The following is a 25,180-nucleotide window of genomic DNA, read 5'->3' on the forward strand; positions in this document are numbered from 1 at the left end:
AAAGAAACATGAGAGAAAAGTCATGCAGACATAAAGCACGTGCAGAACCCAGGTGTAATGCCCTCTCCTTTGAGCATTACAACAACAGTGCTCATCGAGGCTTCAGAGTGTGTGACAGTGGTGCTCTGTCCGGATGCCTTTTGGCACCCACGCTCTCAACCCCCTTACGCTTTCTGTTGCTTCCAAAAGGCAGCACCTCAGGTTCTTTTCTGGAGGATTGAGCCTGGGCTGCTAGAGGCTGCTTTGCTGGCAGCACAGAGAGTGGGAGATATCTGGGAATTACAACACATAACTGAAATGTTTGGGAGTATGACAGCCCCAGGCCCCTCGCCTCAGGACAGGAGCCCCAGACTTGTTCTCGCTGGAGCCATGCTGGCCGGGTGCACCATTGCTTGGCTTCCTCCTCTTCTCTTTCCTCTTCCTTAGAGGTTTCTCCTGGGAGTATTGCCTTAGGTAAGTCACGTGCACTGGAATTCTGGAAACCTCATCTTCAGGTCTACTGCTAGAGAAGTAATCTAAGACAGTAGGACTTGGAATTTCCTCCCTTAATCAATAAGCATATATTGACTAACTTCTTGTAATGCATTCTGGAGAAACAGATCATTCCAAGCAGAGAAAATAGCAAAATAAAGGCCTATTTCTATGAAAGTGAATAGCTATCCAAGTACTTTAATGTGACTAGAGTGAAAGGTGCATGGGAGACAGGGAATGACAGTTAAAGATGGGGCTGGGAAGTGTCACTTGGGGCCAGATTATGACACCTGTTCAAGTGATGCTAGGAAGCTAAAAAAAGAAAAACTCAACAAATCCTCACAAAACCCTTATGAAGGAGATACTATTATTATCCCCATATTGTAGCTAAGAGAATCTTAGAAAGGTTTTTTAGGGACACCTATAAAGAGAGCTGGGATCTAAGTCCAGGTTTGTCTTATTTCCAAGCTCATGAGTTTGTCTATTCTGCATAAAGTAGGAAGTAAAATATTATCCTTAACCAGAAGCTCTGGTGCAAAGTCTGGATTAGACTGGGGAGAGAGGAAAGGCATAGACTCCAAACTGAGCTCATTCCCATCTCTATTGCAGTGGTCTTTTTGGAGAGATGGTGAGGGCCTAGACCCGAGCATTGGTGGTGGGGACATGAAAAAACTGGATGGATTCAAAGACATATGTTCTGCTTAAAACTCAATTGTGTTACCCAGGCCAACCTATTGGTTTGATTCAGCTCTGGGTCACAAGTATATTCCTACCTGAGTTAAGGGAAACGGGCAGGGACTCATGCATTAAATGTTCAACACTCACTATATTATAAGGAACTATGTGCTGGGTGACACCAATTAGGGGACACCAATTAATGGGAAAATACCTCAAAGCCTACACACTCCTGCTGAGTTAGTAACCCTTTTAGGTTGTAGCAGAACCAAGCAATAACCAGAAACCAAAACATGGATATGTTTCTTGTTTTGTTAAGGTTGTTTAAAGCCATAAAGATCATATAGACCATGAGTCCTTATTCTAATTTCAAAGGGACAACTAAGAACATATTTCTGTTGCTTTTTGCTTTTCAGCGCCAAATCTTAAGGTACCAAACAGGTACCCTCTAGACTTTGTACATGGTCAGCATTCCTTGAGAAATATTGTGGTTGGTTTAATCAAGGTGTTTAAAAAAAAAAAGATTTAGAAGTAAACAAATCAGATTCAACAGTATTAAAAAACAAAAAATTCCGCTGTGCTTTTAAGAATTTATCCCACACATACACTTGAACATGTGTGAAATAACCTACTTACAAAATTAGTTCAGCATCTTTACAGTAGTAAAAAGTTGAAAAGAACCTAAAAGTCCATAGACAGGTGACTGGCTACATAAAACATGGCTTATCCCTTCAATGGAATACTACACAGCAGCTCCAATGAGGTCTTTATAGGTATCAATGTAACTCTAAGATATATTATTAAGGGAAAAGAGCCGTGCAGAATAGTGTATTTAGTATGTTATAATTTATGTACAGAAAGGGGAAGATTATACACATCCACACCCACATACTTAACATATATGCCGGGGTTATGCACTGAATATTTCTGTACTGTAGACTAGGAGACAAACAAGTTTAAGTGGGTAGAAGTCAGGTGAGTAAAGGAAATGTCACTGTATATCCCTTCACTTTTTTTAAACTATATTTTTAAAATTTATGTTCATGTTTTCTTTCTGGAAATATAAAAAAAAAAAAAACTTTTTAAAAGTGTTTATCCTTGGGAGAAGGAAGAGGCTTTCGGTTTTCATTTATCATTTCATTAATTTTCCAACATGTATTACTTCGTATAACATATGATTAAACTGACAGTAGGATTATAGTTTCCCCCCTCCTTTATGCTTTCTTCTAATTAACGCAATACATTTTCTTTCTTTTTTAAAAGCTGTTATTAGCCTTTCTCTTTAGGAAATACCTTGTATTACCAGAGGCCAATTCTCTCTTAAGGTTTATTTTATTCAGATTGTATCTTTTCTGGAAAAGTTTTGAATCCAACTTTTGTTGGTTGAAAATATAATGTCTTGTGTCGGGTGATTCACCCATGTGTCATCTCAAGTTCTTGTAAAATGCTCATGAAAGGCCTGGTTCTTAAGGGCACACTTTCCTGGGCCTGGACTGTCTATTAAGAACGGAGGCAATAAAATGCTTTGTTTTCTTAATGTGACAGAACTGAATAGCATAAAGAAATGGCAGAGATAATACAATCCACAGGTGACTATTCAAACACAAAGCCATGCTACAAAAGCAGTTTGTGAGAAACTACTGGTTTTTACAAGTAATCTACCAGGTCTCTCCAAAGTGTACTACCATTTCATTTACGTGATCCGATTTCAAAGTTGATGAGGTCACACAATCAACAGGCCAGTTTACACAAATGGATGAGACACATTGTGGAGTTAATTTAGTTTAGCTTATAGTTTATCTTCCAGTTGTACCTCCTAGTTCTTACAACTTTTATACTTATGTATTTCCTTTATATAACATCTTTAAAATTCTACATGAAATTACCTTGTCTTCAAGCTTCCAATGAATTGCTCTTCTAAATGTTTAACTCATTAATTTTCTTCTTTCTTGTTTTATATAAAAAGTGGAGAGGTTATGATAGAGGAAGCCGATGGAGAGGAGCCAAGGGCATGTTCTTTCTTCCCCTCAGCCTTCTCGTCTCCCTCCCGTAACTTTTACTGACAGATTTTTAACCAGGAGCAGCTGGTAAAGAAATGTTTGCAGAGTCCCAGTCCCAGTATCACAAGCAGAGAATAGAAGAATGTGTTTGGAACTGAGAATAATTTAATAACTAGTACATACTCATACTTCCTTTACATAAAAAATTTTAAGTTAACTCTATATGAAATTTCGGTTTTATGCATCTAATTTACAGCAGTTATAAAGCATTTTCTACTTTTTTTTCTAACTATGAAAAATGAGATGATATGAATAACTGTTAATAACAAATCCCACCGAGGATCTGAGCATCCACGAAGAGCACTGTATTGGGCCCTATGAGATTTATGCTGTTGTCTATTATGTACAACTTAAACACAAGGATGCAAGGATAGGCAACTCCTGTCCACATGGGCTTGGGGGAAAAACAGGCTAATAGTTTTTTTGAACAGCACTATGTTTCTAGTAATAAACTAAGATTTGAGAACATTCCCACTAGAATAAATTCCTGTGGCATTTACCAGTTATGAAATGTAAATGATTCCTTATCTGCTACAGAGGAATACCTCAAGGGAAGACTTACTACCTTTTCTTCTATCATAAAAATGGCTGCTTTAAGTTCATCCAATGGCATTAAACTCTTAACAGTATTATCCGTAACCTATTTAACAGCTAATGTTAAAATCAAATTATCCACAAAGCAGGAACTAAGATTTTAAAAATGTAAGTGTTACCTAATGTAGGTAATGTTTAAAAACATATTCCGGAATAAATAGATTCATTATCACAAGGTGGATTTTCCTATTCTAAATATAAGACAATTAAGCTTTGCCTTGTAACATTTTCCATCTTGACTGCCTTTCTCTGGTTTGGAAAAAAAACAAAAATCACAACCCCTTAGGCAAGCTGGGAAACACGCAAGTTTGTTTTTTTGAATAGAAACAAAATATTGGCTAAAAATTAGAGTCTGAGTCATCTTCATTTGAATATATATTTTATTTAGAATGCAACACTAACAGCATGATGATAAACTGTCACAAATTTGTACCAAGAAGCACACAATCTTTAGAATGTGCTGTTTTTCACAAGTGATTTAAGTGTAGCATTATTATTACGTATTTGGTACTAGAGTCAAAGGCGACATTTAGATTCGTCAGCTTTGGAGCATTTAGTAACATCGAAATGATTGTCTAGTCATGCAGAGGAAAGAAATTCAAAAGCAGTTTCTTTTTCTTCTGTTAGTTCCTTTGCAGTAAGATCCATTTTCTCACGTGAGAAATCATTAATAGGGAGACCTTCAACAATCTTCCATGTCTTATTCTGTTTGGAAATAATTGCAAATAAGAAAGAGATTTACTGATTAAACTAGAACTGATGCTCCAGTAAGTAATGACTTAGTTTGAACTTAAATCTAGACGAGTATCTGTTTAAAGTCTGATTCTAAGGAAGCAAATCCAAATCCAAAATCCCGATCTTAACAGGGAGTTCTGATAAAACAAAACACTTAAATTTAAAACTCACTGACTCTAGAACAAAATCTTTAAATGAAGATTAATTAGCAAACAAAGAAACAAATGACTTTACTATGACCCCAATAAAGAGTGACAATACTGAGAACTATGCTTCATTTAGAAGACACAATCACCAGGCATCTGACAGAGACCCAACAACAAAATGCGTCTAGTGGGCAGAGTTGAATCTTGCTTTCCAGATTAATTGCACTTTTAGTGACTTGAAGTTGTGCTTCACATGATTTTAAAGGAGAGGACAATGTCTAATTTAGTAAAAGAACAACCTTTTGTACTACATTATACCATTATTAATAAAAACATACAAACACTTTCCCAGTAGGGAGCAGAGGGAAATAACCCCGAAATACTGTACCTTGATTGTAACAGGGAATGAGTAGAGCAGGTCATCAGGAACACCATAGGAGTTGCCATCAGAAATAATGCCCATGGACACAAACTCTCCCTGAAAATAACAATTTTTACATTCTCATGGTACTTAGAGATTAGTTTACATAACCAATTGATACATGGACTAACAAAATTAAAACAAGTAACATTTTCTTACTACGTACATCTAACTTCATTACTGTACTAACTTCATTACTTCATCACCAGGCACTTCTTTGACAGGGTAACTTTTGTGGGTATTATTATATCTCATTCCATATTTCCAATCCATGTGTGAAGTAGGCCAGAGAAACAAAACCCTCATTTTATCAGTGATGAAACTATGGCCCAATACAGGCTTTAGAAGAAAACAAGTCACCCCACCATGTGTGTTAGGTGCCTTTTTATTATATATATATATAATCTCATTTAACGCTCACAACCCATGTAAAAGATGACAAAAGAGCTCAGAAAGGTTGTAACTTTCCCAAGGTACTTGGCCAGTAGGCAGCTGAGCTGGGATCTAACCCTAACTGGCCCGACGGGTAAGGCTATGTTCTTTTTATATCACACAATCAGAGGACGAAACACAAGAGTGGCCTATGCAAATCACTGAGTCCTCACCTCCGGGGTCCCAAACCAAATATCTCTGACGTGGTCACAGATGGCTTTCGCAGCAGACATCGCACTGGATAGTTTTCGAGCCTTGATGACAGCAGCACCACGCTGCTGCACCGTCTGGGCGGGGGCAGGCAGAGATAGCAGTGTTACTGATCATGACAGCAGCATTTTCATCAATTCTAAGCTGATCCTGGGGTGAAAGGCTGCAACCATAGCTTAATGTGCCCCCCTCCAAAATCATACAACTACCCACCCAATGTCGGCCTTCCTAAACCATTTCGGTTATAAGCACTAGTCGTTTTGAAAAGAGAAAAACTACAAGTCCCCAAAGAAAGTTTACCATACTTCATACAAAGGTATGGATCTCTGTATAAAGATAATCAGATGACTAGAGGGTACTCTAGTTTTTTCCACTTTAACAATCAATCTTGACTGCCATGCAACAGATCAGATCAGACTGGATCATGACTGGCTTAGTGTGACCCCAAAAGAAAGTATGCAGTCATCAGACAAGTGTGAAAAGCCTGCTCTCAGTAAGTCCCTCCCTCCCACTACCCCTTGGACAACAGTCAGGTCAGTAATGGTGTCTCTCTCAAGAGTTCTTTATGCTTGACTGTTCAGAGAGCTGCCCGATTTTTCTTACTGTGATGAAGTCTCCCTTGAGCCAGCTGTCATTTTTCAGGGCTTCATAAACACCAACTTCCTTTCCTTGCAGTTTCACCTTGGCATGGTTGACATCTGGATACTGAGTTGAGGAATGATTTCCCCAGATAATGACATTCTTTACATCATCAGAAGTCACACCAAGTTTAAGAGCAATCTAGTTAAACAGAAAACAAATACATTACTTAGATAAATGCTTTTCACTTCAAATTGGGACCTATTCGACAAATGCCCTTAAGATAAAAAACTTCTGAAACTTCCAAGAGAACAAACAAATTAAACTGATTTGTAAAATAAAATTGCAAATTTGATTGCTTGGTAATTTCCTAAAACAGCTTAAGAATGTAAACAAACTGTGAACTGGAAACATTCTAGGATAGAATATTTAAGTAGAATGTTTAAGAGTAGAGAACACCCTACAGTTTGTGATTAACTTAGTCTAGTGCGTTTATCAAATATAAAACACCAAACAAGAGGTTACTATTGTTCAAATACATAGATGTGACCTTTGTTTTGTTGTGATTGTTATATTTGGAGTTGTCTCCTCAGCACTTCAGAGAAATCAGGTATTTAGGTTCTTTCTCCATATTTAGGTGAAAGTTTTCTTACATACCATATATAAATTAACTAATTTTCAAATAATCCTAAATATAAAATTTTGGAGTTGGAAAGGGACTCAGATTACCAAAGTAGGACTGTCCTCATTGTATAGAGTAGGAAACAGAAGGGTTTAAATATAACATACATTATACATGATACTAAAATTGTAACAGCTATAACGATCTCCAGCTGCAGGTTCAAACAGCACTTTAGGATCCTGCAGTATGCCTGTGGTGACATGAACATCGGTTATATAGTACAGTAGTCAGAGAAAGAGAAAGCTATGTTTTGAAAGATTTAAATAAAATCAGCTTGTTTATTTTGTTATTTGCCAGATAAGGTAATATGCAGGAAAAAAAATATTGTTAGTTGTATAATTTGTTCCTAATTAGACAGTAGAATTTATGATGAACCAGAAGGCAATGTTTTGGAAAAGAAGTTTTAAAAGCTGATGTGTTAGGGTGACATTTTAGGTGATTCTTCTTTCCTTATTATAAGAATGGGAGGAAAAAAATAGTTGTGCTGGAGTCCATAGCTTTTGCATGCATAAATAAAAGCACCACTGCATCATAATTCTCTTTGAGCATTCACCATGTAACAAAGGGAAACACTCTGGTATTTTAAAGCAATTAGAAACAAGGATAGCAATAGCCTCAAACTGGACATAACCTCAAAGTCCTTCAAGAATGGTTAAACAAACTGTAGTACCTCCATTCAATGAAATAAGTGGAATAAGTAGAAAAACAATAAAAAGGAATGAACTATGGATACACGCAATATTAAACTGAGTGAGAAAAAGATAATCTCAAAAGGTTACTTACTGCATGATTCCATTTTTATAACATTCTCAACATGACAAAATTAAAGAGATGGAGAACAGATAAATGGTTGTCAGGGTTTAGGAAAGGAGAGAGAGGGTGTAACTATAAAAGAGGAAGATGGAGGAGTTCTGTGGGTGATGGAATAGTTCTATATTTTAACTATGGTGGTTATAGTAATCTATATATATGATTAAATGTCATACATATGAGTCACATATGAATCATTCATAGACATACAAAAAATGTAAAAACTGCAGAAATCTGCGTAATTCTAGTTAAGTGTTGTGTGTAGTCTAATCAATTTCCTAATTTTGACAATGCTCTATTGTTATGTAATGCTTTAAGGTTATATATCTGGGTATATGGGTACCTGGGATTTACACTGTTTTTGTAACTTCTTCTGAGTCTATTATTCCAAAATAAAAAGTAAAAAACAAGCAAAACAAACAAACAAACACAAACCAAACAAAATGGATAAAGATGAAAAAGGCCATTACCTAAAATGTTTGCAATGACTTGACTCATCTTCACACTAATGTATTATGTCAAGAAGCAAATTGTCTTTACTTTCACTATGACCCTTAAAATAAGTTGACACTCATTTCTTAAATCCTACAATAGTGAGATTTAAAAAATTAACTTAGGGCCAGCCCGGTGGCTCTGGCGGTTAGAGCTCCGTGCTCCTAACTCCGAAGGCTGCCGGTTCGATTTCCACATGGGCCAGTGGGCTCTCAACCACGGGGTTGCCGGTTCGATTCCTTGAGTCCCGCAGGGATGATAGGCAGCGCCCCCTGCAACTAGGATTGAACACAGCACAGCAACTGGATGGCTTAGTTGGTTGGAGCGCCGGCTCTCAACCACAAGGTTGCCAGTTCAATTCCTTGACTCCCGCAGGGGATGGTGGGCTGCGCCCCCTGCAACTAGCTACAGCGACCTGACCTTGAGCTGAGCTGCGCCCTCCACAACTAAGACTGAAAGGACAACAACTTGAAGCTGAACGGCACCCTCCATAACTAAGAGTGAAAGGACAACAACTTGATTTGGAAAAAAAAGTCCTGGAAGTACACACTGTTCCCCAATAAAGAACTGTTCCCCTTCCCCAATAAAAAAGAAATTAACTTAAAAATTCTGTTTTTTTCTGAAATTTTAAATCACTTCTCATCTAAACCCTGCTTCATCTAGAGTTCTGCAAGTATTAGGGCTATTCACTACCGTATCAGTCTTCACAAATTATACGGATGGTTAGTTTCTGGGTTACCCAGCTACTGACCTGCTTAGTGGTTGGGGTAGAGTGTGCTGTGCAATGAGTACCATTTCCTGTGTCCATGACCTGGAAGGACTTAGAAAGAAGTGACCTTACTTATATTTAGTTGGCACTATACAGTAAAAGGAAAATTTAAACTTGGGGCAAGTAACCCAAAATGTATATTACCAAGAACTTAGAACCCATAATTCTGCTGAATAGCAGCTTCAACTGCTCCCCTACTTCTTTTGTAGTGTTGCCCACTTCCTCTTGTTCTTTTGCTCTTTGGAGCTAATCTACTTCTGTCTGGACAGCAAAGGCCAGTACTTTGCACCCATCAGATGTAGTTTCTGAGTATCATTCATGTCAGAGCTAATCTAAATTAACATGTATCCAGGATAGCAGTTCTTTGCTCCCTTTGACACTTTCATGTCTGCATATATTATTAGATTTAGTAAACAGTTTTTGACTAATTCTCCAGCTCTAGCAATTTTCTTCCTCTGATACCAGCTAACTGGTTTCATTGCCCGATTGCCATGTCAGCAGACACATATGCAGTTCTGGTTGGCAAATACACAGGGCAGTTCTGTAGGTGATAAACAGTTGCTAGGTAGCTAAACCCTTTGAATTCCAAAACAAATGATGTAATAAAACTAGTAACCGTTTATGTTCAAGAAAAATTAATCTTTGGGTTTGTTATTTTTTTTCACTGGATCAACAACTTCTACAGGAGGAACAAACTGTTTCTTCAAAAACTTCCTAAAAGCTCTCACTGTGCCAGATTGGCATGCTGAACACATGCCAAAAGTTAAAGTTTGATGAAATAGCTTCTTCTTCACCCAGATTTTCACTCCTACAAGGAAAACTGCTTCAGGCATTGGGACAAAGTATTACTTAGTACTTCTGGAAGCCGAATATTCCAGTGCCTGCCTCCAGAAAGGCTTCAGGTGAAAGAGCAAAGATGGAAGTTTGTGGGTGTTGTCATTTTACCTCTTTCTCTCTCTCAAAACTAAATTACCATCTGGCAATCCAGAATCTACAACTGCTAAGAACTATCATATTTTTTTCTTTAACTGTTAAATAGTACGTGTTCTACAGGGTCTAAATTAGAGGCGATGCCACTCATCTGCACTAATTTCTACAGTAACTGTTCTAAAGTACCCAAATCTCCTGCCTCCAGTCATTCAAACTCCCATTCCTTCCCAGCCACCAGCTGGCTAAATAATAGTGAAAAAGACCTAGCCTACAGCCTAAAGGCTCTCAAGAAATATTTGCAATTTAAACTTGTTATCCAAAGACCTTCTAAATTAACTGAAATATTCAGGGAGATTTTTTTTTTTTTTTTTTTTAGATTTTATTGGGGAAGGGGAACAGGACTTTATTGGGGAACAGTGTGTACTTTCAGGACTTTTTTCCAGTCAAGTTGTTGCCCCTTCAGTCTTAGTTGTGGAGGGCGCAGCTCAGCTCCAGGTCCAGTTGCCATTACTAGTTGCAGGGGGCACAGCCCACCATCCTTTATGGGAGTTGAACCGGCAACCTTGTGGTTGAGAGCCCACTGGCCCATGTTGGAATCGAACCGGCAGCCTTTGGAGTTAGGAGCATGGAGCTCTAACCGCCTGAGCCACCAGGCCGGGCAAGGGAGATATTTTTGAGGTATGGCTCTTCTCAATTCTTGGTTATATACCTCTTAATAATATTAAAAATCAGTAATAATAACACCAGCCAACCTTTACTGAGTTTTACAATGTGACAGGCACCATGATAAGGGCTGAACATAATAGATCTTATCTCATTCAATCCTCATAACTACTCTTTTGAGGTAGATACAATTATTCTATTTTATAGCTTGAATACAGTTTCTCTCTTTTTTTGAATATACTTTCTCAAGATCACAGAGCTATTAAGTTGATTCAGGTCACTTGATCCCATTATGTAAGAACACACACAAGGGTTTGGAGTCAGGCAAATCAGGGTGGCTCCGTCATTTACTAGCTGTATGACTTAGCACGTTCCCTGACCTTTCTGGGCTTCAGGTTTCTTATCTGTAAAACAGCGGTAATCATGGATATCTCACATGGTTACTATAAGAATTAAGTGATAAATTACAATGTAAAGCATCCAGCTTAGAGTGTAAGCGTAATGAATGTAAATTATCTTCTCCTTCACTGGGCACTTGAAAGCTGAAAATGATCAGTTCTAGTGTATAGCAGTGATTTTTCAACTTAGATTTCACACCATCTCTTGGGAAAAAGTTTTCTTAAAACTAAACAAAGTTGTCTTTTCAAGAAGAAAAAGGGCTAAACTCATAAACATGTCTAGAAAGGACGAACTGTGGATGAAGAGGGATGGCCCCAAAATCACTAAGGAAAACGGAAAAGGTTATGTCTAAGACACAGAACATGTCATGACTTCCAGGGCCACCGGGATCATTTTGATCTGAGAAAACCTAGGAACTCAGCACAGGTGAGAGGAATAGCCTCTAATTTTTTTTAAAAAAGCTATTATTAATACCCTGGTCACTGACCCCTTGGCATATTTATTATCTAAGGCTCCAAGGGATAAGAAAACTTGATGACAGTGAAAAGTTAGCTGCTAAGTAGTGAAAACTAGGAAATTTTATGGAAACATGACCATGTAGAATATTTTTTAAAAAGATATAAAATTGAAAAACATTAAATATAAAATTAAAAATCTAAATGTGATTGCTTAGCTGTAGGAAAAAAGGAAGCAGAACCACACAACACACATACAGCTGAAGTCTTTCATTTTATAATCTCCTATATACCTACATATATTGGACAAAAGTAAACTAAATTATGTACCATCATATGAATTACTTAAACTAGTGAATACTTTTTAACCACTGTAGTAAGAGGACATTCGCAACAATATTTAATTATAGTAAGCAAATGAAATATAGTTCAGAAAATTAAGTAGAAAGTTCAGCCCTGGACCTTAAGAGACTAGATTTAAAGATTCCCTAAAGAACTAGAATAGCTCTCTACTAAACAAAAACAACAAAAAAGCAAAAACTAAGATTTAGCCACCTTAAAAGTGAGAGAAAACGGTTTTATAAAGTTGAACATTAGTATTTTTCAAAAGGCATTTTTCTTACCTGAGCTTTAGCTCTGTTGTGATCCAAACGAGTCAAGCAACTGAAGTTCTCCTTGGGGATAGACGGCGCCGACTTGGCGGCAGTCAGGCAGTTGGTATTGGCCGGGTTTCCCACAACGATGACCTAGGATGTCCGGCAGGCACAGCAGTTACAGACCATACACTAATTAACTAACTGTCTTAGGATATGGCAACATGTAACACGTAACCTTTGTATCAAGTTTGTGTCTTGTTATCGTTGTCGTTTCTAGTAGGTTTCTATTCTCCTAAAAACTTTTCCCCCCTTGTTAGTGTTTGCTGTGACTACTAAAAACATTTCTTTAATAAAACCACCATTATGTATGTGGTTATGTAAGTGCTACACTTTCCAGGTAGCACTAAGACCTAAGGTACATGTCTTTCTATTTTGTTTTGTGCTACGTAAAACACAGACAGCATTTACATATTTGCCACTAAAAAACAAGTAATCGAAGGCTCTACTCGGAGTTTGATTCACTGATAAAAATTTTCCTTCTTATAAAAGTAGTTCAAGAAGAAAATTCAACTTCAGTTGTTTACTTTTTGCTAAAATACTGGTTACCAGGTTCCATCCTATTGAGTCAATCTTTAGTAGAAAGCATTTCAGGCTATCTTTTTTATTGAGGAGGTATGGGATACACTGGATTAAAATACAGTATAGGAAAATGTATACATGGACTTTTTAAAGTTATATTAGCTTGGTGCAAAAGTAATTGCGATTTAAAAGGTTAAAAATAATTGCAAAAACCACAATTATTTTTGCACCACCCTAAAAATCTTTAATAAAATGATAAAAACTTACTGTGAAATATCAAACTTAAAGAAAACTGCAAACATATTGCAAAGACTGTCACACAATCTTTTACCCAGATTCTCTAATTTGTTCCTTTTCACTCTCTCTCTCTCTACACACACAGACACACACACACACACAGACACACACAATCTCTTAGGTTTTTTTGGCCCATTTGAGAGTAAGCTGCAGACATGATATCCATGCCCCTAAGTACTGCAGTGCCAGTGTGTATTTCCCTAAAAAGGACTCTTTTGGCCGTGGGGCAATTACTGTGCAAGCAGTACTACAACTCCAAGCAGCCAGGATATTAGCAGTCCAAACATCTTTTTTATTTTTTACTAAGAGACCTGTGGATTTCTACTCAACTCATTTCTATTATTTTCTACTAATGATTACAGAAAATAAAAGTTAGTTATCTAAAATGAAGTTCGCAGAAAGCAAAAATTCAGATCTCTAACCATTAGTAGAGTAGAATATTATAATCGACAACTTTAAAAATCTTATAAAATTTTCTTGTACCTTTCTTTCAAGTCAGAATAGAGAGGAAGAAGTGTATTAAAATCAGTAAAACCTCTAACCAGCGAGCCTTTTGCTGTGACAACTAAGTTCTAGTTCACTGATACTTAATTGGTAAAAGAAAGCTTTATCACAATGTTAAGACAAATTTGTTTAATAAAAACCAAAATAGCCTGAACATAAAGAGGAAGTCATGCTGACGCAAGCGACAAACATCAAAATTCCAGGGGACTGAGAAAATCTGAGCATTCAGAAACCACCGTCTCCTATTGCTGAGAATGCAACTTATAGCCATCTCCCTCCACAATCACACACATAAATCCAAATGTCTGAACAAATATTCCCACAAAGCTAAAAGGCACCAGAAAGTTCTATGTCTTATGGGTTTATGAACTAATATTAAACTTCCATGTCATAGTAATAGACAAAATATCTCCGAGTACCTCTGAATATAGATGTCTATACTATAATACTGTAATAGCAAAACCCAGAAAGGAGAGCTTATCAAGCAGAACTGGGGGATTGGGGGAGGAATAATTTTGTTTTCACTTAAATGCTGAAAGCAGAAGTTTCAAATACTGATAATGAAAAACCCCATAAAGTACTACTATATGTCACCTTAACTGACTTCTTGGCATATTTCTCCAAGGCTGCACCCTGGCATTTGAAGATTTTCACATTTGCTCTGAGTAAATCTTTCCTCTCCATGCCATCCCGTCTTGGCATGGAGCCCACAAGAATGGCCACATCCAGGTCTTTGAAGGCAACCTCTTCTTTATCTGTTGCGATGACATCTGTGAACACAACAAATATGCAGAGATACAAAACACCAAAGTCTGAGATTTTTCTTTTTCATATTGAATCTACCCAGTAATTCCTTCACTTTGTAGCAAATGTTTACTTTTACATATCACATTAATGAAAGTTTTAGGGGCCTAAGAAAAGAACGACAGCTTATGAATTCAATAAACATGACATCAGTAGAAATGTCATAACATTTATTTGGCTTTCTCTATTTCAATAATTATCTCAATTTCAAATATTCTATAGCTCTTATCTTTCATAATCAGATATGATACAATATATAACCTTGTTATATATGCTAACCACCACAGATAACACAAAAGAGAAACTGATTCACCTAACCTTTAAGTTACAAGTACTTTTAAGGTCTAAGATATCAATCTTAAAATTAAAAATAATTTTTATTGAGGAGTTTTGTGCCAGGAATAATGCTAAGAGATTTATTTTATCAAATTTAATCTTAGTGTTTTACAGATAAGGTTTAAAGAATCACTAGCTGCTATCGAAACGTAGTCGGGCTGTAATTCTAGCCCAGGTCTTCCAGAGTTCAACCACCATGCTACAGTGTTAGTCCAATAAACATATACTACTTGCTTTTCAATTAAAGAACATGTATCATTGCTCTCTTTTGTTGACAGTATTAAAAAGGCCATGATCGGTGCTATAGACTGAATGTTTGTGTTCCTCACAAAATTCCTATGTTGAAACCTAATCCCCAATGTGAAATTAGGAGGTGGGGTCTTTGGGATGTGATTAGGTCATGAGGATAGAGCCTTCATGAATGGGATTAGTGTCCTTATAAAAGAGGCTTCAGAGGACTGCCTCATCCCTTTTACCATGTGAGGACATTGTGAGAAGATGGTTGTCCATGATCCAGGTCTGGGCTCTTATCAGACACCCAATTGGCTGGCTCTCTGATCTCTGACTTCCCAGCCTTCAGAATTATGAGAAATTAGCTTCTGTTGTTTATAAACCACTCAGTCAGTGGTATTTTTGTTAAAGCATCCCAAATAGACCAGACAACCAAAATTCAGCATTGTCACTGGTAAATTTTTAGATCGGTGAACTTTTCTCACCGTCAGGCTGGTATAAACCCTCAAATAGGTTATATGTAGAAACCCTAGTTAGAGGAAAAAAAAAACTTAATCTTCCTCCCAGCCACACATTCTTTGCTGAACCTTCTCTTCTCTGTCATATTCACAGCTGACCAAGAACAAGCTGACTGTAACCTGGGCCCACTAGAGAGAGAAGAGGTAACTCATCAGAGAAAGGAATGAAAATGGAAAAAGCAATAGAGGAAGTTGATTTGGAAATAGTGGGGGAGGAAAGGGCGCCAGCTGAATAATTTGGGCAGGGTGATGCACTCTCTTACACAACTGTAACCAAATGATTCAGATGGCAGTACCCCTTCTAGTAGTAAATGTTTATTGAACATATACATGAACTCTGAGCATGGTCTTTCTTGGGTGTGCATGTTTTGCTTCGTGCAAACTTCTGGGAGAGTATTATTAATTGGATCCTTACCAAAATAAAAAGATTATGATGAAGGTATAGCTGAAGAAAAATACTCAAATTAACTTACAACTTGACCTAGTATTTTAATGAACCTTTGAATCCAAGTTAAGACTTCTGTCTTACATTTAAATACATTAATAGTTCAATGATTCTCAAAGGCTTTTAACAGAAACTCTGGTGGTTTCTTTTTAAAACTATATAGTGTATGATTAGGATAATTTACACTGTATCTCAACCTGATGACTGGCAGATGGGATGGGACCACATGTGAAGGACCAACCAATTTCCAACCAGCACATGGCTCTGGAAGACATCATTTAGAGTTGAAAAAGTTCTCCGTTACAGGAAGCTACTGTTACTATTTAAATAGACTTTAAATAACAACACAATGTAGACAGTCTTAGGTGTATAACCCTTGTGCAATATTATACTTAATTAATAAAATAAATTATGTATAAACATGTTGGTAAAAGTATAGTTTTTTACACCTTATACTGGTAATTTCTTGCTTTTACCCTTATTTATTCATGGTATATAATTACCTTTATTTATTCTTGGTATACAAATTACCAAGTAGTTGTAGTTCAAAAAACAAAAACAACTGTATTTTGCTATGTATAATGCATACTTTTTTGCCCAAATTTGTGAGGGAAAAATAAGGATGCACATTATACATGGGTAGTACTAATTCCGTATCTATATAAATATTTATAATTCTTTATGTTTATGAGTTAAAAGTGTAACTCTAGGAACCAGCAATGATATCCGTATGCAAAATAATACCCTTGAATTTAATTGGTTTTGTTGAACTTAAGCTGAACTTGCAATGATGAAGAGTTCTTGGCCTTCTATGAAGCGTAAATATTGTAAATTTGTCACCAGTACATAAAATTTCTTGTACCTTGTATCTGTTCTTGTGTTTTGTAATGATTTGTACAAATAATTTATTTGCTACAAAAAATTTCTTGTACCATGTGTTAAAAAGTAAATGCTAAAATTCCTTTATAATACAAAAAACAAGTACCTAAATGTAAACAGAAAAATTTGAATTAAAAAATTAAAATGATATTTTTCACTGAAAGTTTGGGCCAAAAACGTGGGTGCACATTACACATGGGAGTCTATTATGCACAGCAAAATACAGTGCTTTTATGAAATAACTTCTAATTGACAGTCTAGTGAACAAAAACCTGAAATCTGTTTTTTGAAAGATGTAAAATACTATAAAATCGCTCTCTCCTTCACCCCCAACTCACCTTTCAGCAGGGGCAGCGCACAGTCTTGCAGTTCCATTAAGACACCATCCAGGACACCCATCATGGGAGTGATATCCAACAGCACAAGAATTATAGGCTGCCAAATAAATAGCCAGGACAGTGTCTGTCAGTGTAGGTTATGTCATTTGTCACACAAAAAAAGCCCTCTTACAAAGATTTTGCTTATTTGGTGTGTATGCATAATTCCAATTAGTCATAATTATTTTAGGTAGGGTGTCTAACATGATGCCACTTTTAGAAAAACCAGCAATGGTTTTCTAACACACACCATGACTGAATTTTAAAGGAGTACATGCACAAATATCAAATTGAAGTGACATGCAAGTATCTTGCATGAAGAACTTGATATCCACGGATGAAGAGAATGGGTAAATGAGTAGTTTGGAAAAGGATTTTAGTGTACAATAATCTGCTGGAATAGGGGGTGCCTGCTTCAAGTAGATTTATTGGTCAGATTGTTTTAGGTCTAAAGATCATTTATGAAGGAGGAAGTGCTGATTCGGCAACTTTCTCTCCCACGTGACTCTCCTTAACAGTTACTGTCATTACTGAATACCTCCCACTGATTGATATCTGCTGGCTGCAGCAAGTCAACTAAACACATGATTTGCAAAGCATTTTAAAATCCTGGAGGAATGCATATAAATAAGCTGCCAGCTTCCATTTATAGCATTGTGCCTAGTACATTTATTGGGATTAACTATTCCTTCACCATTTAAAAATTTCTTTGCAACTATATATAGGGTTTTATCAACAAGATTCTTACATTGATTTAAGAGTTATAGACACTTGCCCCTACCTGGTCTTTACCAAAGACAGATCCATTTCCAATACTATACAGGAGTGAATATGCAATTTGACCAGCTGCTCCAGTCACAAGGACTTTGATCGGTTCAGGCTGTAATGAGAGAGAGCCATTGACATTTTTTGTATTAAAAAGTGTTATTTTACCTTAAAAATATTCAGGAGTTTCTCTATTGTAAGACAACCACACACTTTAAAAGTTAATGTAAAATTTTAAATTCTCTTTGTGTAAAGCTTAGTAGAAAACTAACTTATCCCAGACCTGTCGTAGGAAATACAGCATGCACAAATCAACTAAGCGACTTCTAGAACTTGTGTCCTTTGGCAGCATATTTATGCAGTGTTATTTAACTCTATTACATTGGATTTACTTACATAATATTATCTATCTTTTTAAAGATATTTTACCCCTAAAATAGGCCTAACAATGTTGACATGCATTATATGGTGATAGAACCTTACAAATCCTCTTATGCAAATCCCCCTACTCCCCTCTGCTCAATAGAATCCTTTACACCAGGGAGAGGAGTAACAGTGGTTAAAATTTTTCATTTACAATGAGCCTGAGAGTTTTAATAAAACTATTAATCATGATTCAACTTAACTACTTGGAAGAGGAAAACTAAGCCTTCCTTTTTTTTTTTTTTTAAAGAAAATGAGACTGATATTATCTGCATTATAATCAATTTTAATATTAATTAATAGGAACATGTAGTGACAGTTGACAATCTGATTCAAGGGAAAATTCATTTTAAAAGGGAGAAAAGTACAAAGAGCATACTAATTACAATAGAGAAATACTGACTTATAGATCTCAACAGACCCTGAACAAAATATGGACAGAGGGACAAAAAGAACTAATATTCAAAGTGATGACCCTGTCATCAAAATAAAGTTAAATTAAGCTCAGAGAATTAAACAAGTAGAAACATTTTTATTAAAAAGAGCTAAACAAAAACGTTTGGAAACATAATGGGTATTTAATTAGATGGAAAATCCAACCATGGTGAACTGTTCCTTTGACACTGTTGGGTAAATGTGCTTCTACTGTGTCACCTCTATCAGCGCTATCTGAATGACAGAAGTGGCCCACTGAGTTGCCTGGGGATAGAAGCATTTAACTTCTTTATATTTAGAATTCGCTTTCAGAGGATTCATGCCTCTGGGATGGAAGGAGACTATACGACCTTGAAGGGTCCTGTAACCTTCCAACCTTAACCTCTGAAGGTCAGCAGCACTTAGCAATTTGGTACCTGTAGAAAACAAAAAAAATCTCAGGAAAGAAGTGTCAACTGTTGTAGAGAAATGAATCTAATCATAGCAGACTGTGTAATTTCTTCCTCATAGATGTGACCAGGTGGGAGTAGAAAAAAAGGAGAAACCTATGGAGAGAGTTTCTCCCTAACCGTCTGGGTTTCTTTCCCGTCCATATCTCTAAATATACAAAATGTGATAATTCCCCAAATAAAACAATTTTAATACAATACATATTTATGTTCCCAAACAGACTTTAGGTTTCTAAAGAACACTAAAAGTTATTGTATATGGTTATTTTCTATCATTGACCTTTACATGTTTTTAACTTTGAAATTTTTCTCCTCTTCCTTTGAAGGAGAGTAGGTGAGAAAAAGAAAATACAGGAAGAAATTATTCCCTCTCTCTCTTTAGAATGCAAGCTCCTTAATGACAGGGGCTTTGTCTATTTTATTTATTGTTGCATCCCAACTACCTAGAACAATTTCCTTCCCCAAAGCTGGAACTCAAGTACTTGCTAAAGGAATAGCTAGATCTTATAAAATTACTACCAAAAACTTGGAAATATAAAAGAACTGTCTGGAAGCAAACCTAACATACTTTAAAAAGTTGTTTAAGATATTATACTTATATACACTTGCACTGAGAATGTTGGAAACTTAAGTGACAATAATTCTGGCTATAGTTAACAAAATTTTATGTCACAAGTTCTAATGATATAGTCTTATAAATTGAACTGTTACCTCACTTCATTCATTAAACAATACACCAATGAACCTCTGTTATTTACCTGGTACTATTTTAGGCCAGAGGGCTAGAGAGGCAGTAGAGCATAATAGTAAAAGAGATGGCCTCTAGAGCCAGAATTTCTGGGTTGGAACAAAAATTAAGACTGGGTCTTATATTAATTTTTGTTCCAAAGGACGTATTAGAGCTGATTGTCTGGCTAGGTCTTATTTTCGGGGAAACACAGTATATTCCTGGGCAAGTTACTTAAGCTCTCTGTATTCAGTTTCCCCTGGTAATAACAGCAGCTACCTAATAAAGTAGTTGTAAGGATTGAGAGAGTTAACACACAGAGCATTAAGAACAGTATGTAGCAAGTACTGTAAATTGTGGATCTCTGTCACCATAGTTTTCCTCTAAGGACTCTTAAAGCCTGTTGTTTTCTATTTACAAGTCTGTTACTCGCTACTAGACTGAACGCCCCCCCCACCCCAATAGTTCAGTTCAAACTAAACTGAGAGCAGTCCACCTTTGACTCAAATTTGCACTCCATATATTGTTCAACAAATATTTGTTGACTGATTTAAAATAAGGATTTAGAAAACTATAAACACATGCTATTCAATGTAAAGCAAGCTCAGATAAGAAATGAGAGGGAAAGTATCACTATCCATAACGCTTAACCTCCCAGAAAGTCAGTTAGATGGTTATAACAGAATAATGCAGTCAATTTTAGGCATTAATTTTAGCTACCCAAAAAATGTGTTCACAGCATCAGTCCTTAGTGAAGGGGTTTTGGCCAACTAACGAACAGCTACTAATTCCACCTCAGCAGTTTCCTTCTTCTGTATCTTTGAGCAAATTATTTTCACAGGTAGGTAATTCCATCTTGTTAAAGAGTAGTATGGAGCCTAGTTAGTGCCTTAATGTTTGATGATGAAAAGGGAAAGAACTGTGTATTTGGTTCTTTCTGCTCTTTGCAACCCTGCATTTGAAAAGCAGGAGGGTGGGAGATACCCACTGACTTTTCACAATGTTGCAGTGTGAAGACAGGTTACTATTCTTTGCTTAGATATCTGGGCAGTCTGCCAAGATCCAAAGAAGGAATGTCTTTGCTCTTGGCAGGGCACTAATGACCTTCCTGCAGATGCAGGCTCTGTCTTGCTGCGCATGTGCTGAAGTCTCAGTCATGTGCTGAAGTCTCAGTTGCAAACCTTGAATTTAAGTATTCCTTCTGTTATTCTACAGAAAGATACATGTATTCCTTTTTTGCTTTGTAATTTATGTATTTCTGTAATATGAAAGTCAAACAGTATCAGATTCCTTTATACAATTTATTATTGCTGTCCCTCCCTACTGACAGACAGACACAAGTAAAGAATTACCTCCTTCAAAAAAAAAATTGCTTTGAATAGCTTAAAAGAGATGGCTCTTTTCTAACTCAGTGATTGTTTACACACTCCTGAGGAGGCAAGGAAATTCAGAGAATTTGCTGTCAGTTTTGGCTGACAAGATTAAACCTCATAAATGTTTCTGTTATCTCCTGCCCAGTGACCTTCCAGGGGTGAGGCCTAGCTTGATCTACTGTGTAGCAAAATAACAGGAATTGGGGACCCAGGATCTCTCTGTGACCTTGGGAAAATCATTTGACCTCACCAGCCTACATTTTAAAATGAGAGGAAATAATCTCCAAATGCCCTTCCAATTCTAGAATTCCAATATCCTGAATTGCAAGGAATAAAGCTACCAGGCAATACAAATGCTGATAACATAGTTTAGTTTGTATTTGTAAGATAAGCTTGTATCTTCATCCAGAACCTCAGTTACTAAAAATAAATTTTCAGAAAGATTTGATTAAGTCTCTGTATGACACAATATGGTAAAATGGAAAGAGGGTGAGACCCTTGGGGGCAAACTGTTGTGTGACCTTGAGCAAATCACACTCTGTCTGGGTTTCAATAAACTCAATTTTAAGATCTAAAGTGGGGAGATTTCTCAAAATTATCTTTGAAAGTTCTAAACTTATCAAATTCTAAAATTATGAAGTCTGCAGTTCTCTAAGCACCTCTGCTTTCTTGCTAAGATTATTGGGTCAGGAACCACTGAAACCATCATTAAATGACTAATTGTGTTATCTGACAAAAAAAGTAGGAAACCTAGGTTTAACACTTACTGAGAATTAGTAGTTATACCCACTGGCCCAATTCCCTTGCCTTGAAAAAATGTCTTTTCAGATTCTGGAAAATTTCCAATCCATTCAAATATTTCCCCACACTCCCCACCCATTTTGGTATTTTGAGATATTGGAGGAAAAATAGTCTCAACTATAAATACAAGTACTGAAGCAATTTCTCTGTCTGATGTCAAATGTCACCTTCAAACAGCGTGCAGATCATTCCTACGTCAGAGTTCCCTCACCAACCCTCCCCCTTCTCCTTTCGGCGGAGACAAGCAGTAATCAAGGTATCCAGACCTTCGTGACAAGGTGGTTACATTGTATAACAGTTAAAAGTCGTGGTTCTAGATTTCATAACTCAGAGATCAGTCAAGAATATCTGCAGTAGTTATTTGGCTACCCATGCCGTCACCGCAAGTCCTGGCACTACAAAAGCGGCTCAATTAACAGGTTTTAAACGACATTTTGTGAAAATTAGATATGGCTGAAACACATCTCTCAAAAACGTAGATCATAATCTGTAGCACCTGACACACACTATCTTTACCGTTGATGGCCTCGTTTTCAAGGGCTTTGTGACAAAAGCTCTTAAAAACACTGTGGGCATAAGAGGGGGATAAAAATTAGGACCTATTCTCCCTGCCTCCCCCCACCCCCATATCAAACCCCATATCTGTTTCGGAGAAAATCCGCAGCTTCGTATTTTGTACCCCCGCCAACACCAGGACTAAGATTGCACCTTTCCAAGGATAGCGATTTCTCTGGAGTCCTTCTAAGAGCCCCGGCCAAGTGGAAAGCAACCCTTTCCCAATTACTGGGTCACTGCGACAGTCCCCAGAATGCGAGTCGGGGCTTTCCAAAGGGCGCGAAGGACAGTAGCTTGCACAGCCGCCCCCTAAAAGTCCTTCAAGCGCAAGAAACCCCACATAAAGGCGCGAAGGCCAGAGGTGGGCAGGATCCAGGGCCCACACTCACCATGATTGGAAACTGCGCGGACAATTTCAAGCACCTGCAAAATGAGCCTGAAGGAGTCAGGTCACCTCTAGCGCGGAACAGACTCAGGGGAAAGCGAGCGGTGAGAGAGAGAGAAAAAGCCGCGGCTCCCGACCGCGGCGCCCTCTGGGAACTGTAGTTTATAGCGCTCTGTTTCTTGCGCAATCTCCAGCGCACTTCCTTCAAGCGTTGAACTACACTTCCCGAGGTCAGAGGGTCTTCTCAAGCCCTTCTGCCTGCGCTCGTCATCGATTGCAAAGTAGTCCCGAGGGCGAGCCGCTGTGATTGGAGAGTCGCGGTTTGGGCTCAGAGGAAAGGACTGCCTGATGGCACCCAGCAATTGGCGAGGGCGAGAGGTGTTTGAGGAGTGTGTGCGTCAAGGGAGTAAAGTCAGACCTCTTAGGTACACCACCCACACGTGCGCAACCGAGACTTTATCCTCCCGCAAGAGTAAACGTGGGAGGTAAAGAGACCTTCCGCTGCGTGCAGCCGGCTCGACCCGGAAACAAAATCTTTTAAAACACTATTCGTAGTTTGAAGGGGCGGGAGGAATTGACGTGTCGGGAGGACTGAATGGCTTCTCGTGTTGCTAAGCGACGAGGCCGGGGAGCCAGCGCTTGCAAGGGCCGCTGGGGGGTACCTGAAGACTAAGCAGCGGCTGCACCGCCGAGGCTCGGGAGACCAAGCGAGCGCGCCGCGCCCTCCCGGATCCTCCTTCCCCAAGCGGGGTAGCCTCCACCCCAGCTTGTGTCCGGTGACGAGGTGAGGGGATTGCGGCGACGCCCCCTCAGGCGGCCAGGGCCCTACTCCGGAAGGTGAGTCCGGGTGGGAGGGCAGGGGGTTGGTTTTCTTTTAACTTGGAGGTCCGGGATGCGGTTCTGCGCGGTCCGGCGTTGCCTTTTTCTACCTGGTGCTGATACACTAGGCGGGTGCCGGGTTCATTCTCGGCGCACAGTGTGGCGACAAGTGTACTGGGGGGCGCAGTGCCCTGCACTTCGCGTAGTGCCACCCTCCATCCCCCGCGGTAAGATGCAGCTCTTGTAAAGTTAAATGAAAAATACTGAGCGCCCGCCTTGTGGGAGGTGAGACCCTCCCATCCTGGAGCTCACAGTCCACGAATCAAACTTTTTCTCTAAGTCTTCCGTGAATGTTGACACTTCTGCCCGTTCTCTTTTTGGACACTGCATGCTTTTTAAACTATCTTGACCTTTAAATTGTGTCACACCTGCATTTCTAAGGAAAGCGTGGCACTGAATGGGAGACCGATTGTTTCAGGCAGCCTCAGCGGGTAAAACAATTTAAGAGGTTTTCACTTATAATTAATGCTGCCTTAGAGAATTGTTGTGCTCTCTGAAACCTTGCTTTATGTGGTTATTAAAAGGAAGATGTGCCACTCTGGAATAGTATATATGTAATGAATATGAATGAAATACCTATACTCGATAACATTGGTATAACTTCTGTTTTTTCTCTATCATTGGTAAATGAATGCCAAGTGGTATCTTTCAATTTTTCTCTTCGGTTTTGGAGGGGTTGTTACTGTGGGGAAGGAACATAACACCTTACTTTCCAACTTTGATCTGTCAGTAGCATTTATCGTAGCCGAATGACTCTCCTTGAATCACTTTATAAACTTGGCAATCGGGCAACATACTTTCCGGGTTTTCTTCTTATGTCACTGTTTGCCCCCTCCCAGTGTTTCTCGCATGTTCGTCTTTACCTCTGACCTCTTAGCATTGGAGTGCCTGTATTCTTTTGTCTGCACTTAATCCCTAAGTGATCTAACACGTGAGTTGCGTGGTTTCAAATGCCACTTCCTATGTCAGAAAACTCTCAACATGCAAACATATGTTCTTTAAGTTCCTGATTTCTTTTAAAGCTCTAGAATGCCTTGTCCAAGAATGTAGCCTCGTGGGGATAAGGAGGAAGGTGAGGGGATTAGAAAACAGTGGGTAACCACAAGATGGCCACGGGGTTTTGAAAATTAATTTGGGGAACGTAATCAATAATGTTGTAAAGATTTTGTAGGGTATCTGATGGACACATGTTCCATTTGGGAGACCACCTCAGGGAAGATGTAGATGCCTGATCACTGCACTGTACACCTGAAGCTGAACAATAATGAATGCCAACTATAATTTTATGTATATATGTAT

The 25,180-nt window shown here is 38.1% G+C and overlaps 2 protein-coding genes across 8 annotated transcripts in view; one reads left to right on the top strand and one right to left on the bottom strand.

The window, feature by feature from the left end:
* Nucleotides 1–3,108: 3,108 nt before the first annotated feature.
* Nucleotides 3,109–23,336, bottom strand: MDH1 (malate dehydrogenase 1). The gene is made up of 9 exons (XM_081069109.1): nucleotides 23,007–23,336; nucleotides 17,871–17,969; nucleotides 17,051–17,147; nucleotides 14,094–14,269; nucleotides 12,147–12,269; nucleotides 6,348–6,524; nucleotides 5,708–5,821; nucleotides 5,070–5,159; nucleotides 3,109–4,505 (listed from the first exon to the last, which is right to left on the bottom strand). The coding sequence occupies exons 1-9, from the start codon at nucleotides 23,007–23,009 to the stop codon at nucleotides 4,380–4,382; spliced, it is 1,005 nt and encodes a 334-aa protein (XP_080925235.1). The 5' UTR covers nucleotides 23,010–23,336; the 3' UTR covers nucleotides 3,109–4,379.
* The window catches only part of WDPCP (WD repeat containing planar cell polarity effector), a 331,844-nt gene continuing 329,975 nt past the window's right edge, over nucleotides 23,312–25,180 (top strand). For 5 of the 7 annotated variants that reach the window (XM_081069095.1, XM_081069093.1, XM_081069094.1 and 2 more), the window contains exon 1: nucleotides 23,561–23,839. The gene's annotated coding sequence lies outside the window, so the exon portion shown is untranslated. Of the gene's footprint in view, nucleotides 23,840–25,180 lie in introns of all 7 variants that reach the window. The other 2 variants (XM_081069092.1, XM_081069096.1) reach the window with 2 other exon arrangements.

The sequence above is a fragment of the Rhinolophus hipposideros genome (genome assembly GCF_964194185.1).
Source record: "Rhinolophus hipposideros genome assembly, chromosome: 12".
Taxonomy (NCBI): domain Eukaryota; kingdom Metazoa; phylum Chordata; class Mammalia; order Chiroptera; family Rhinolophidae; genus Rhinolophus; species Rhinolophus hipposideros.